This window comes from Nicotiana sylvestris, chromosome 7 (genome assembly GCF_000393655.2).
Source record: "Nicotiana sylvestris chromosome 7, ASM39365v2, whole genome shotgun sequence".
Lineage (NCBI taxonomy): Eukaryota > Viridiplantae > Streptophyta > Magnoliopsida > Solanales > Solanaceae > Nicotiana > Nicotiana sylvestris.
This window is the reverse complement of record NC_091063.1, coordinates 138,900,435-138,916,761: the sequence shown is the minus strand read 5'-3', so window position 1 is coordinate 138,916,761 and position 16,327 is coordinate 138,900,435. Positions and strand designations below refer to the sequence as shown.

The 16,327-nt window shown below is 36.9% G+C and overlaps 1 protein-coding gene across 6 annotated transcripts; it reads right to left on the bottom strand.

The window, feature by feature from the left end:
* Window positions 1-8,886: 8,886 nt before the first annotated feature.
* On the bottom strand, window positions 8,887-15,141 carry LOC104249418 (protein root UVB sensitive 5). 6 transcript variants are annotated; one of them, XM_009805844.2, is made up of 16 exons: window positions 14,877-14,964; window positions 14,722-14,782; window positions 14,484-14,543; window positions 14,128-14,279; window positions 13,848-13,948; window positions 13,297-13,355; window positions 12,994-13,040; window positions 12,831-12,909; window positions 12,676-12,748; window positions 12,414-12,503; window positions 10,970-11,029; window positions 10,723-10,836; window positions 10,321-10,381; window positions 10,126-10,244; window positions 9,864-9,962; window positions 8,887-9,459 (listed from the first exon to the last, which is right to left on the bottom strand). In XM_009805844.2, the coding sequence occupies exons 4-16, from the start codon at window positions 14,246-14,248 to the stop codon at window positions 9,229-9,231; spliced, it is 1,254 nt and encodes a 417-aa protein (XP_009804146.1). In that variant the 5' UTR covers window positions 14,249-14,279; window positions 14,484-14,543; window positions 14,722-14,782; window positions 14,877-14,964; the 3' UTR covers window positions 8,887-9,228. The 6 variants fall into 6 exon arrangements, with proteins under 6 accessions (XP_009804146.1, XP_009804147.1, XP_009804143.1 ...); XM_009805845.2 differs by having other exon boundaries at window positions 14,868-14,957; XM_009805841.2 differs by lacking the exon at window positions 14,722-14,782 and having other exon boundaries at window positions 14,868-15,139.
* Between the last annotated feature and the right edge of the window lie 1,186 nt (window positions 15,142-16,327).

Sequence of the window (16,327 nt, the reverse complement as noted above, 5' to 3'; positions counted from 1 at the left end):
GCCAATTTGTTAGCTGAAAACATGAAGCATGAATATACATGGAGATTTGAAGATTAAGTTTGATTTAGCTTTTCTACTGATTTGTACATTAAGATACTTCACTCACTAATATCATATAAATGTCTGCTGAATGTGTAACTGGACTGATGCGAACTATTGGACTATTTTTCTTTTTAGCTGAGAACTATTAAACGAATTAGATGCATGCCCTATGTCTTAGCCATTTAGTTTGGTTTAGTTGGGGCTATTAGTGTAATGTAGTTTGAATCCGTATGTTGACTACTTATTGAAACTGAAAATTAGGTTTGAAAGCAAGTGTAGGCCCTGTCAATACTAAAATCTAGGCCTAATGAACGTGTTAGTAGTGCAGTACGTTAGCTTGTTATATTTTCGATGAATTGAACTCAAAAATCAGGTGTCGCACCGTACTGTGTCTTTGGGCTTGAAATCTCAACGTAAATGTCAATTGGTTAATTAATTCATTGAGCTCTTTAAGTTTTTTTTGTAGGAATAAATTAGCCTAAACACAATTTGAATATGAACAGGAGCCCACCAATTAGTAGTTCTTAAGTCTGAATAAAGTTGAATATTTTCCCGTCTATTACTAATTAGTGAAGTGTATTTGAAGCATTTTGAAACAAGTTTTGCTCAGTAGTTTGGCTTTCATTGACTTGGGCCTTAGCAACATAACGAGCGGCCCAGGCTCAGATTTGATTTTAGCGTCCGTTTGGGCCTGGGCCTAATCCTATAACTGCCCAGTTGCTTTTATAAAGTATAATCTGGGTTGTTTAGAACAAATTGCTAAAAAATGCTTTATTTGTTACCTCTTATGTTGTAATTGAACCAATATTGAGCCATGAGAATTTGGTCCTTTCAAATACATCAATTAATTAGGACTTTTTCTTTATTAGAGACAAATAAAAATAGAAAATCATAGTCACTTTAGGTTTGCCCTTTTTAAAATAAAAGGAGACGAGCCTCGCCAGATGAAACACACAAATTGTGGGGCCCTCAATAAATGTACTAAAAATACTTAGACTTCGGGATGAGCCGTTTAGTGAATTTCACGGCCTTCCCCAAAAATAATAATACGCTAGTCACTTTAGGTGCACTTTTAATACTTTACTTTCTTAAACTCGGGTTCACATTTATGTGACCCAAATCCAAATCTCAACGGAGTCGAAAAGTGTCAATAACCACGGGTGCATTGATGTGGCGTGGTTTGAGATGTGTTTTCACGACGTTGCAATTCGCATTAAAAATAATAATAATAAAAGCGGTCAAAAGTTAACATTTGCACATAGGTTCAACATGTATTAAAATCATATAAATAAGCCGGATATGATAGTTGAGCGACCGTGCTAGAACCACGGAACTCAGGAATGCCTAACACCTTCTCCTGGGTTAACAGAATTCCTTATCCGGATTTCTGGTTCGCGGACTGTAATACAGAGCCAATATTTTTCCTCGATTTGGGATTCAGCCGGTGACTTGGGACACCATAAATCTCCCAAGTGGCGACTCTGAATCAAATAAACAAATCCCGTTTTGATTATCCTTTAATTGGAAAAACTCCCTTATGCACTTGTGGGCGCATGGTGAAAAAGGAGGTGTGACACTGGTTATATCACCCCTATCCCTGCTGCAACCCCTGAGAACCCTTCTCAAGGGATTAATCCAAACAAATCTTGTGCATACAATTTCGGCATGAAAAGGCACACCATCGACGAATGTCATTCCTTGAAGGACAAGATCCAGGCTTTGATTGACAGCAATATTATCGTGGCAAAGGAACCCGCTCCGAATGTCCGCAATAACCCTCTGCCAGACCACTATCACACCTCCTTTTTGCGCACATGCCCCGAAGGATAAATGCGTGAGGGAGTTTTTCCAATTTAAGTGACAATATTTGAAAATGGGATTATTTATTTAATTCAGAGTCGCCACTTGGGAAAGGTTTGGTTTTTGGTGTCCCAAGTCACCGGTTTATCTTGAATCCCAAATCGAGGAAATTTTCGACTTTTCAAATGAAGTCTGCGAACCAGAAATTCTAAGTAAGGAATTCTGTTGACCCGAGGGAAGGTGTTAGGCACCCACGGATCCCGTGGTTCTAGCACGGTCGCTTAAATTGTTATAATGGCTAAGTATCTGATTTTTTTAAAAAAAATGTTATAACTTGTGTGCTTTTATTAAGTTTAAAAACCACTTTTATTATTATTTTAATAGAATTGTAACGTCGTGAAAATACATCTCGAACCACGTCACACTAATGCACCCGTGGTTGTTAGCACATTTCGACTTCGTTGAGATTTGGATTTGGGTCACATAAATGTGCACCCGAATTTTAGGAAGATAATGTTATTAAAGTGCGCGCCTAAAGAGACTAACGTATTTTTATCTTTAGGGAAGGCCGTGAAATTCGTTAAATGGCCCATCCCGAATTCTAAAATATTTTAGTATAATATTTATCGAGGGCCCCACAATTTTGCTTTTTATTTAGCGAGGCTCATCTCATCTTTATTTAAGGTCAATCCCTAAGAGACTATGATTTTTCTGTTTATTCTTGTCTCAAAATAAAGAGAGAAAAAAAGCTGAACTAACTAGCATGCTCAGGTATCATCATTTCAATTAATACGTCAAGGGCAAATAAGCCCTCAAATCATTGGGCCTTAACTGGATTTCCATTCCAAAGGGATTGTGCCAGCTTACAGTCGACATATTTATTCACAAAGAAACAAATAGGCTTGCATTTGCATAACCAGACTAAACTTTGGTATTTACATGAGCATGTACACATGGAGATTTGGTGTTTCTGATTGTATAAAATTGGCCCATACTTTACGTTTCTTTGCAGCGAAGATTGGGACAAACAAAAGTAATCTACGTGTGATTTTTACCTTTTAAACAAACCTAAAATTTAAGTAAATGGGTTCAGTATCAGGGTGTGAAGCACGGAATCAATACAGTTTCACATTAATTCACAGCATTAAAGTTAAATGCTCATTCAATATTTATGCTTGATCAGACGTTAGTTCAACTAAAGTTTACACAATCAGTGCCAACCATACTGAATCTGTTATCATTACATATTACACTACATCAATAATGTCCCAACGGTCCAAAACAGTCTAACAAAAGGCCAAATTAGGCAGCCAAGGTTCATATGCACATGAATTGGAATCAAATTGTATTAGACTCTAGTATCTATTTAGCTATTACTACATAACAATCCAAACAAACACAATTCAGGGGTCAAATATGCGAGCATCTCTCATTTCATCTTCACTTCAAAGTTACATCAAAACCAGATTCAAGCGTGTACCTGAATTGGAACGTGAGAAGAAGGAGGAGTGAATCAGCAACAAACAGATACCAAATAACAGCAGTGGCACCAACAATCAGCAGTATGGGACAATAAGAACCAGCCCAGTGAAACTCAGAGATCCAGAAGTGTTTTAGAAAAAACAAAAGAGCTAAAAGATCGACTCAAAACCAATTGGAAATAAACCAAAACACCACTCGAAATCAGCTGGGACAAATCTGAAACCAACAGCTTAAACAAACAACATAGGGTAGCTTCAATTGGGCCTAAATCTCAAACTAACTATGAATTTAACAATGGAACAATGCCTTTTCTGGAATTTTAGAGTTTTTCAGAGGTTTTCTTTTGCTTTTTCTTTTTGTTATCTCCCCCCTAGCCCCCTTCCCCCCTTGTCCAAAATCCAGTCTATTTAAAGACTAGAATTGGCCATTCCTTTTTTGTTTAAACATTTCACTTTCAGCCTGTTTTTATTCCCTCCTCATGTGCATTTCTACCTTTTTATCATTAGACCCATGCTGTTACTGATTTCCCACCAGTAAAGTCACTAAGCCAACTCAAGTAGCACCTTTTTTACTAGTTAATTCAAAAACCTGTCAGTCTTTTAACTGGCCATTTCTATTTTAAAATTAAACCCCATGCTATTTCTGATTTCCAGCCACTAAAGGCACTTAACATATTATCACTCCCACTATTGATCCCTATTTTATTCATTAGCTTAGTGGTATATTAGTATTAAACTGACAGACCATTAAAACTGAATAATTTGCAGGTTTCTAACATCCCAACCTGTTAAAACTAATTGACGACATTTATCCAATCGACTATATGAATTACAACATATAAGTCGATAGCTAATGATCATAATCGAACAGTACACATAGGTGATTCAAATTGTACTGACAAAACAGGGAATTACCCTGGAAACTAATTAATCGACCAAACTCATTCCAATCAATTATATAGTTTAACACATACACTTAACAATGAACAGACGAAAAATTTGACCAAATAATAGGTCTGATTTGGAGAAGAAGAAGAACAAAGCACAGAAATTGGAAATAAAATCATTCTAACCACACAAACGAATAACAAAACAAACAAAAATAGAACAAACAGAAAGGGAAAAAGAATACCTCAAGTAAACTAGATGACCCAGATCCAAACTCGGACTCGACCTTTTTGAGGTCGAATGGACCTTAATCAAGCGTTCTCAACGGAGAATACTTCGACTAAGTTCTATTAGACCCCACACCCTCTGCTAATTTGGACAAATTCCTGGTTCTTGGGGCTAAGATTAGAGGTTCTAGCTTTTCTGGTTCGATTCGAACCAAACCAGGCTTGGTTTGGTCACGAGGGAGGTCAGGGGAGTAACTGGTGTGAATTGGGGTCGGTTAGTATAGGTTGAGGTTTGGCTCGAATCTTCATATGAAGATTCGAGACGATGTAGGTTGATTCGAGCCAAACGGTTTGTAGATTCGTGTCCAGGGGGTCGAGGTGCACTAGGGGTGTTAATTTGGTGGTCACCGGCATCGTTGCCGCCGGGTTTATGGTGAGGGGGTGGAAAGGTGGCGCTAGGGTTCCGAAGTCGTTTGGTTCGTCTCTTTCAGAGACGAAGGGGAGGGGGTGTTTGGGAATGAAACGGGTAAAGGGGTTTGGGGGTTTTTGGGTATATTAAATGTGACGATTAATTTGAGATGTTAGATCAAATGATCTTAACGGCTCGGATTAAATGGTGAAGGACGGGACGGGGTTGTTTGGTGTAGAAACGGGATCGTTTGGTTTTAATGAGGGACTGGGTCGACCCGGGTAAGCGGGTCGGGTTATGGGTGAGATCTTGGACCGTTGGATGAGGATGGATGAACGGTCGAGATTCGCCGGTCTCGAAACGACGTCGTCTGAGGCGTCTTTGAGAGTTGAAGGTTTGGACCGGGTATAGGTCTCGTTTGGGCCTGATTTTGGCCCAAAAAGGGAATGGCCCAATCCAAATTTCTTCTCTATTTTTGTTCTTTTCCTTTTTAATTCCTAGTTTACATTTCGAATTTACAAAAATCCTAAAAATAAACTATAAAAATAAAAATTATATCACACAGACATTAATTGATTCTTAACAATAATTAACACACAATATCAAATATTAATTAAACAAAATCAACCATTAAACAATAAAAATGACAAAATTACCAAAAATAATATTTTTTGTGGTTTTCATTCCAAAATATGATTTAATTAATTCCTAATAGTAGAATAAAATCCTAAATTCATGCAACATATTTTTTTTTTGTATTTAAACAATCACAGACAAAACTACAAATAACTATCTGAAATGCCACACAGATTTTAAAAAATTACGCACAAAGAAAAAATTTGTTTTATTTTTTGATTTCTTTTGGAGTAATTGTCGTGAGAGCAAAAATCACGTGCTCACAACCACAAGGGTAGAGGGGTTCACATGATTGAAATAGAGGATGATTGGGATCCCGAGGGGTCGATTGGTTTGATCGCAGAAGGTGATGACCCAAAGAAGCCAGTAGTTACTCTTAATCCAATCGTGGTCCAGATTCAGCCCTCTGGGGACGGCAAGGTAAATTTGCCCGTACCACTGGAGTTTGAAACAACGTCATCTGCAAAGACACCAACGCCAATTGAGGTCGAATTTGTGTCTCCAGCAGGTGCACCTCCACCATTTGAAGTTGTCGTTCTACCACCCAAGGCACATGCTCCGTTCGGAGTGAAGATAGCCGCGCCGACTCCAGTGGCGATGTCAACCATGAAACCCTTCCACACAAAGGCCATACCATGGGACTATACAGCCGTTTGATGACCGGCCATTGCCGGATAGTTCATCATGTCTGAAATGGGCAGTGGTCCGTATGAAGGGATGAATACTGTTATTACACCATGCAATGATCATTGATGACGATATATTAACATCCTAACCCAACACATGGCCCAGCTACCTACTGTACCATATTGTGGACGTTCTGATTCTTTTAAGGTAATTGATCTCCTAATTATTCATGTCATTTTGAAGTTCTAGTTTGATGTGCAAGAGAATTGAGCTACCAGTAATCTTGGTTATAACCTGGAGCTCCAATTTTGTAAAACCAGGTTTAGTTGCCAGAGTAGTTAGTTAGGTTGGCGCAGTATCTCTATTGATTAACTTTATTCATTTGTGTATTGTTTGAGGTGACTCCTTTTTTTTACTTTGTAATGGCAAACAACTATCATAAGGAGCTAATCACTGATCTAGACACTCCTCATTTTTATCATTACTTTGCATTCTTTTGTCGATTATTGTGTTATAAGGCCAATTTCTGTTCCTTATTTTACAGATTAATTAAAGGATGCTAAAATTTGAATAAAGACCGCAAAAGAAAGTTAAATAAGAGAATATTAAAATTCATGTCATACATATAAAATTAAACATATATGTGATCTCAAACATTGGATTAAAAAGTACACAAGAACCGGAACATAACGTATTTTCATAAATTTCACTATAAAAATATTATCACTCTATTCAAGTAAACAAAAAAATAATCCAAAACTCTAGTTCTATCACTCTATGTTTTCGTAGCCCGAACAGCTTCAATCAACAACTTGATTTCTGCAAATGTACCGCACAAGCATCTGAAGTAGCCGTCAACATTCCAATGCTGGAACCTTGCGAGAACTTAATTTCCAAATTCTCACAAGAGACTTGCAATTTTCCACAATTACGTTGTGCCTCCTCGTGGTGGCTTATTTGAACTTTTCCATTTAAATTTACTGAAAATCTTGTGGAAAGACCAGAAGAAACATCATTCATAATAGTGTTAGTCATCCAACCATTATAACTATCAGGCAAAGCACCAAAAGTTGCATCGACGAAGTTTTGAGCGCTTTCGTCTTGATAAAATCTAGCAGAATTATTAGGTTGCCAAAGAACTCTATCCTTGTAGGTAATCTTGGCATCAAATTCATCATATAAGAAATTATAATCAATGGTTGGGTTGTCGACTAAGAAAGTGAGTTTCCAATTGTCAGGATTGTCGAGGACTGAAGGTGGCGCAATGCATGTCACGGTAAGGAGTGAAGAGGAGGCATATATAAGACGAAACTTAGGGTATTGGACTTCCTCAGTAACCTTAGCCGGAAAGAACACATAAAAAGATAGGACAACACCCAATGCTATAGCCAGTACAGTTAATATTATCCACAATGCCAAATTGTAGTGATTAGGGTCGTCATTGGTTTGGTCATCAATTTTAATGTTTGCGGCTGATTTCTCCATTGATTGATACTTAGTTAAGAAAGCTTTGGAAAGTAAGACAGAACACTATAATTCGAAGAAGATGAATTTTGAAATGAGAAGAATGGAAAAGACGTTTAGAGATTATAAGTACTTAATGCGAATTACATGAGTTTATATAGATAATTATGGCATAACCAATTTCAACTAAAGAAGGGATTAGTATATTAAAAACCTACTTGTAGTAGGAAGACCTTAAGAAAGATTTATCATAAAACTTAATCCACATTGAGATGGGAAAATAAATTAAACTTGCTCGTAAAGTCTAGCAAGTTTTTATTTTAAATTGTATGACCTAAAACTTAGGGGTAATAACTTGTTCCCTATGTAATAATTCAATATAACTTAGGTTTATTCAATAAGTTAAGAAGAATTTTATTGCCAAAAAGTTTTCTGAAAACAGTACAGAATTTCTCAAAAACAAGTATTCAAACATTTTATTTTGCCAGATTTTTCTTGAAAAGAATTTTAATAAAATCAAGAAGGCTCTAAAGTTTCATTTTTAATTAAGTAATCCGATTTGGAAAGCAAACGGAAAAATACCAATAAGCCCTATCCTCTTCAGAAATGGAGTTTAACTTGCAACAATTGACAACGTAAAAAACTCGTGCACTACTACGTGACCTTTACCTATTGTAGCAGGTAAATTGCTTTAATTTTTAAGATTGTAAATTCTATTTTTATGGATGTATAAATTCTATTTTCAATATCTTTCACGTGTTCTAATTTGCAAAAAAATAATAATCTTATATTGTCAATGGATATTAGTTAAACTAGTTCTCCAAAAAGCCAAAACTGCTAGGGCGATGCCAAGAAGTGCATATAATGCAGGAACAACCACATTTTTTGCTCCCAATTAATTACATGTCCTTTAGAACCTCCGCATGTTTCAACTAATGGGGAAAAAGGGCCAATCAATTGCATCCTAGTCAGCCAACCCTAATGCAAGCATTAGCTGCTTCGTCGAAACCGAATTTATGAAGAATGTGTATTACTATAAAAATTCAACTGGCTCCACTTTGCATCTCTTCCTAGTAGATGAGGCCATTGGAAATTTGTCATCCAACTGCAAAAGGGACAGTGGTTCACAAGATGAACTTGAAATGAAACCAGAGAGATTACTACACACGGAGGTCATCCATGCAACACTCAATTAAGGGGGAAAAGGTCAAAAATACACCTTTACTATACAAAATAACTTAATTTTTCCCTCCGTTGTACTTTGAAGCCATTCATACCTTGTGCTTAGCAAACCGTCTTGTATGAACCTTGATACTAACGAAGCTCAAACATGAATATAACGGAGGATAGTATTAATCCATCATAACTAAAGGAGTAAATTTAAACGTTTTTCCCGAAGTATTGTGACACGTGGAATCCATTCAATCCCTGCTGGAGCTCTGTTAAAGGCAAGGGAAAAAACGAAACTATTTACCAACGGTATGAATTGACCCCAAGATAACGGAAGGGTTAAATTAATATAATATCATATAGTAGAGGGATAGATTTGGAACTTTTCCCTCCAAGGAATGAGGTGATGAACTATCAGACCGGCAAAAAGGTAAGTGCCAGGAATTTGGAGTATGATCATATAAGACAGATGCATTCCCTGGTGTTACAGTGCAGGAAGCTCCTCAATCGACATTTCTTTGGGGACCTTTAAACTTAAATTATTTGTATTCCATCCAGCTTCAATTAGTTGTTGTAATAGATCAGGAAACTTATGCTTCAATTCTACCAAACTTTGCTCAAGCCGATCAAAGATATTGTCCGACCAGCCCCAGTTTTGATATAGCCAGTAGGTTTGCCATACGCTTCGTAACACTGATAGGCTTGTGGCTCCTTCCTGCAGGAGGTGAGAAGAATAAGTACTGCAAGTGACAGTGTCATATAAAGTCATCGCTCCGTTGTTTGAAGCGATGTAGTGATGCGAAACAAAAGGTTATCACTTCATGGGTGAAAGCCATGCACAAACTGATCCCGACGAGAAGGGATCGGTTCACAGAATCTCAACCTCGAAGAGATGGATTAATATCGATTATATATTGAACGTTGAAATTAGTACTAAATTCATGTATATTTGGTATTTTTTAATTTTCGTAAATTGTGTGCTTCACTTTAGAGAAGTGTGAGCTTCAGTCCACGCTTTTCGCTTCAAATCCCATGGACCTGGTTGCTTTTTAGCACTTCTGCTTCGAGCAACACAAGTAAGTGAGAGCTATGTTTCTTAAGCAGAGTATAAGTGCATACCTTGAAAGATACAAAGACCTCAAAATCTCTTGGCTTTTGCTGATTTACTACAAGAAAATATTTCTCCTCCTTGTACAGATTAAGGAGTTGCTTGATCTGCTGCATACAAAACAGCAGAATGAACCAAAGATCACTCGAGAATACAGGTTATTTGACTTCTTTAAGGAACACACTAAAATGTGTTATTCATTTCTTTAATTCATCTGGAAGATAAATCAACTCAATTTTCACAATGTTATATATGACCTAAAGAAGGCTATACCATGGATTTGTATTTGCCCCTATCGAGCATATCCTCCAAAGATACCTCAAAAATAATTCGAGGCCTTAAAAATCTTTGCCACAATAAGATGCTCTCCATCCTATTGCATTCATCGATTCCTGGTCCACACGCAGTAACAGACCTGAGTTAACAGCATAGGATTACAGATTGCATAGAAACCACGATTGAGTTTACCTGGAACTGTATGGTGTAAAACATGGGAGTTCACTAATATTCGAGCCCGCTTGAGATTTATCTGCACGAAAGAAGATGTAATCAGAAATCTACTTGCCAAGGAAAATTCAGAAGATTGTTGTTTTTTTCCAAATCTCTCCTTCATTATCGTTCATTCTAATTGATTAATTGTTTCCGATATACGGAGAAAGAGCAACTTGTGGAAATCTTATTGTTTTAAGAAAGCTTTAAGAAACCTGATTGAGCCAATATATCAAATATTGGGGCCCACAGAAGAAAATGAAGATGAGAAGGCAAGTGTTAAGAAATTAAAAACTACCTGATAGTATTGCCATGTTAACTAATATTTGGCAACCAAATAATGGTTATTCTGTATATCAATGTCTAAGAATAAAGTTTCACCGTGTTGAATTGCAGAACTGAAAGAGACTGATAGCGAAACCAAAGATGTAGGATCCGCACGCTTAACCATGTTAGTGCCAATGTAGGATAAGACTTTGAGATACCAGGTGTATCCTGTATTAAATTTTCTGATATTAAAAGTTTAATAAGAAAAAAGAAAAATACAAATCTGCTATGCTGGAATCTTAGAAGGTTATCATATGAAGGGACCTAACTTGTAAACCATATGAAGCAACATATGCCATACCAAGGCTAGTATGCCGAGAGCAAGACCTACCAGCTCAGCAGCTACTTCCCAAACTTCCTCCTGTCATCAACATTAGGTTATCCAAAATGTTACAAGAAGAAACTCTATAACGTGATCAAACAAACGAATTGAGAAACAATTATAATACCATGTTTGGTGCTCAATTTCGGGAATAGAACACATGCCACTGTTGCTTGGTTATAGTGTAAATGTGTCAATTATCTCTTCTACTATGTGTGTTTGGACATAATTATACTTTTTCTTTAGAAAAACATGGATACTAGATTATGCTATACTGATAATCATACCAACTAAAAAACCTGACAACATACAAATATAGAACTTAAATTTGCAGGAACCCACAAATCAGAGCTTATTAACCGAGTAAACTGGAGCAGTCATAAAAACCATTTGTAGCTCATACATCAATCAACTATGCCTCAATCCCAAATAGTTAGGGATGATAGTATGAATTCTCTGTATCCATTATGCTTTATTTGTCATTGTCTGTGTTACAACTTTTTGAAGTGGAGCCTTGGAGCAACGGTAAAATTGTCTCAGACGGTTAAAGCAGTCACTAATGCTTGCATTAGGTTAGGCTATTTACATCACACCCCTTGGGTGCGGCCCTTCCCCGATCCTGCGTGAATGCGGGATACTTTGTGCACTAGGCTGCCCTTTTTTGTGTTACAACTTTGAATTTGGGAGAAGGCTTTCCTCTTATTTATCAAACTATAGGCGTCGACATGATCAATAGAAAGTAAGAAAACTATTGCACACACCCTTCATTGCCTGGTTGAAGGTCCACTCAAGTAGGTAGCAGGGGTGTACATTTTGACTCCCAAGCGTTTCCGCTGCCAAACATTAAATTGTGCGTGGACAAGACTATTGTGAAAGTATGCCTACTGCTCAGTCCACAATCAATCCAAGATCCATCTATTTGAGGGAGGTCCAATTCTGGGCAGTCTATTACATCCCAGTACCAAAATTATTGTCGATAACGGGTTCTCTAAATCTCAATTTTATCATGCGCAAGTCTTTAACAGAATATATAGACTGTTTTTTTGCTGTTACTACGACTCTCATCCTTTATCCAAGCTTCGAACCATTACTAATCATACATGCACAAACGAGTAAATTGGAGCATTCATAAACACTACTCATTGGCATTCCAACTGAAGAAAGCCTCGAGGGAGAAACAATATGGAATTCACAAGTTTAACACATTTATGGAGCTGAAAGCTACCGTTCTAACATGTATATTTATTGACAAATTTCATGATTCTCCATAAAAGCTCATCCACCATGGATATAAGAAAAAGAAAGCAAAGTTATACCGGCACATAAACAACTAAACTATCAAAGTCAAACATCAATACAAGAAAAAAAAATTACAAATCCAGTTCACCAGATCTGATCTACAGCAGAAATATTCAAGTAATACCTTTGCTGCTACGTCTCCCAAATTTCCAGTGATAGCAAAGTGGTTTTGTATAACCCGGAATGAAGGGTCCTTTAGCCCTCTTGCTACGGCCTACTAAAACAATACCAACACTTAAGAAACCTAAAGAATTGACTCAGCATGCAACTCGAGAAAAGAAAGTTATGTATCAGATTCAAACAGAACTTTTACACAGTCTACTGCTCATGGAATCATATCCTAGGAACATATGAAAGACTAACTAAATTTTTGGTTAGCTAAATACCTTGGCAAGATTTCCAAGAGATGCTAAAGGTAGGAAATAAGACGGATAGAGAGGGGTACAGAGATCAAATATACTGCACACAAGAAATAGATACCATCAGTTCACTTGAACCACTAAAATTTGATGTACCCAAGAAAGAAGAATACTCGCAGTACCTTCCTGCACTGCCGATGAAATCTGCATACATACGCCACTGTTTAGGATCATCATCAAAAAGATTGCCGAACCGCCCACCTGGAAGACATCAGCCTTTACTAACAAATTTAATTCAGATAGGTCCCCTGACTCTGTTCTTATACTTATTTTAAACTACCAGACCAATAAAAAAGCGTCCAACGGCACCAATGCCATCCTTTGAAACCCATCTGCAAAATCAATAAGACAACCACTATACTCGATGAACTTCAAAGAATAATGCTCTCCAAATTTTCTAGCAGCAATCAGTGTGAATTATAATAACATATGAGGCAAATATTGAACCACTAAACTCTAACTTCAAAGAATAATGCTCTCCAACCAGCAATCAGCATGACTTATAATAACATATGAGGCAAATATTGAATTCCTTAAAGTCAAGGCCACATTTCATGCAGATAAAAATCTGATAAAAATGAAGAGTACCTGATGGCAGCAGCAGAAGCAGCTGCAGAAGTTCCGGAAAAAGATCCCACTCCAACAGCCTGGATGTTAGACGTTAAAATCAGTATAGGATATGTCGGAATCAAACTGAAAGCACATAGACATGAATCCAACTAACATAAAATATGTTAGCAACTAATAAGCCCAATACAACTAGAATTAAGTGTAATAACAGGATTCACATATACACATGGGACCACATCACTCAAATATAAGAAAAAAGAGAGAACAAAAGAAAAGAAAAAGAAACAAAGCTAACCAGTTGAATAACGTTGAACCTTCTAGAGAAGGAAAGAACTCAAAGAAAAGTGTCAAAAGATAAAAAAGTGAAAGAGAGGCCAGAGGCAGATAAAAATGAGAGCCACTGAGCCAGTGAGTAGAGAACAATTTGTAAGCTAAATTAAAACTCTGTTTCAATTAGCTTATTAATGATTATCATTTAGAAGGTCATAATCCTGTCAGCAGTTGCAGATTTTACAAGCACACTTTAAGATATCCAAGTGGAAGTAATGGCCCGAATAAGATTGACATGCCTTTAAGAGGCTTGACGTCACCAGCGTGTGACAAATCCACCCGGTTACATTGGTTGGGAACTGAAGCAACATGTAGTCCAAGTAATCATCTGTAACTGTATCTGCAACGACAGTTTATATAAGACATCTAAGAAATACTTACAGCCCTTAACAACCAGAAAATATCAACCGCCAAACAGACACTTCTTGGCATGTAGGAACATAAAACTAGAGTTATAGTGAAAATGGAAATTAGAAAGGAAAGAAGAAAATGGAAATAAACGATATGATGTTTTGTTACCTGGAAAACCTGCTGGTAATACAAAATCCTTGATAACCTTAGGGAGCCAAGATAACTCCGTGACAGGGATTTCAAGATGTTGGGATCCAATAGTTCCGGGCACATGCTCCTCAAGAAACATTTTTATTTCAGAGTCATTATCTATAATGTACCTATCCAACGAAAGAGATAACAACCCTTTTAATTATCAGACAAACTCCATATTTGACCATCATTTCGATCAGTACATTTCTTCACAGGCAGCATGCAATCAGTAGATATCGAGCAACAAAGAAATAACAACCCCTTTTATTATCAGAAAAACTCAGTAAAAGAACAACGAAGCAAATCTTTGAAACAGAACTAGAAAAATATACCTTTTTGAAGTTCCATTCCTGTACTTCTCCACCAGAATCACATGCCCTTTACCATTTTCCCTGTAATTAAGAGGGTGGAGATGATTAGTCCACAAAAATACACCACTATCAACATTGGCATATATCAGATTATATAGAATTCTGACCAAAACTGGACCTAACATAAGTTTGACAGCAATAATTAACCCTTAATCCAATATAAAAAAAAATGGTAACCACAAGAAAAAAAAATCTTTACTTCAAAACTTAGATTCCAGCTCATTTGAGACTTAGTGTTCTGCAGTACCTCCAATTCAAGACTGAAATATCAATATTTTGAGCTTCATTATCAATCATAGTTTGCTTTAAAAAAACTTGCAAGAATATTAAAAAAAAAAATCATACTTTTCATACCCAGACGAGTCTTTTGCAGCTTCTTCAGATTGTGGAGAAGTGCACAAGAATTTAAAGGGTTGATTTTTAATAGTATTGTAAAGTGTTAACTGATGGGAACATGAAATGCTGAAGATTGGGTAGTTGAATTGCAGAGAAAAAGGCATTGTTTGAAGTTTTAAGGGATAACGGAAGAAAGAATGTTGTTGGCTCTATCTAGCTCGGCCTTTTTCTCCATTGGAGCCTCTCAGAGAGTACCAAAAAAGATTTGGCTTGTTACGGAAATGTAAACGGGCGGGCACGGGTGAGGCCGGACCCGGATACACCTATGTGCAGGTAAAAATAGCACGGTATAGCCAGTTTTCGGACTGGTTATTCAAAAATAGCCGGTATTTTATTTTGCTGCAGCAGAGACCGGTCCAGCGTAATATACTGGAGTTCGGTGCACCTGTGTATGAACTCCAGCATATTATGTTGGACCGGTATACTTTGCTAGCTCGAGTATAATATACTGGAGACTGGAGCACCGGTGCTCCAAACTCCAGTATATTATACTGGACCGGTATACTTGCTGGAACTCCACTATATTATGCTGGAGTTCTAGTGTACTTATGTTGGAACTCCATCATATACTATGCTGGAGCTCCAGCATACTTATCTTGGAACTCCAGTATAATATGTTGGAGTTCAAGTATACTTATGCTGGAACTCCAACATAATATACTGGCATATTTTTCGGGTTTTGAACAGTGTTTTCGCTCAGATTTATCTTTATATGAAAAGTGGCTAAATTTCGATTACTTTTGAAACTAGGCTATTTTTAAACGACCGGTTATAAATCTGGCTATTTTTAAATTTCACCCTATATGTATTGTAAACTATATAGCCGAAGAAATTGGCCGGCATAGCCACTTTTAGGCGTTGCTATTAGAGTTTGGCCATATTTTCACATGCGCAAGCAATATAGACATTGGTCCGATTAAATTAATGTTTTTGCTCAAGTAAAATATCAATGAAATTCAAAAATAGTCAGATTTACAAGTGGTCATTCAAAAATAATCACAGTTTCAAAAGTAATCAAAATTTATCTACTTTTCATGTAAAGATAAATCTGAACGACTGTTCAAAATCCGAAAAATACTCGAGCATAATATACTGGAGTTCCAGCATAAATATACTGGAACTCCAGTATATTATAATGGAGTTCTATTGGAACTCCAATATATTATAATAGAGTTCCAACATAAGTATACTGGAACTCCAGCATAATATAATGGAGTTTCAGTATAATATACCGGTCCAGTATAATATGCTGGAAGTTCATACACAGCTGCTCCAATCTCCAATATATTATGCTGGAACTTTTCGCGTGTTGGAAGTTCATACACAGGTGCACCGATCTCTAGTATATTATGCTGGATCGGTCCTTGTTGCAGCAAAATAGTGGTTATTTTTCAATGATTTTGCAAACG

What these genes read in the sequence shown, in the direction of transcription:
- LOC104249418 (XM_009805841.2), bottom strand. Translation starts at nt 15,022, where the DNA reads ATGCCTTTTTCTCTGCAATTCAACTACCCAATCTTCAGCATTTCATGT. An exon ending in TGGGAGACGTAGCAGCAAAG is followed by an intron (nt 11,030 to 12,413) that starts GTATTACTTGAA and finishes TGTTGATGACAG; the next exon opens with GAGGAAGTTTGGGAAGTAGC. An exon ending in AGGTCTTTGTATCTTTCAAG is followed by an intron (nt 9,460 to 9,863) that starts GTATGCACTTAT and finishes CACCTCCTGCAG; the next exon opens with GAAGGAGCCACAAGCCTATC.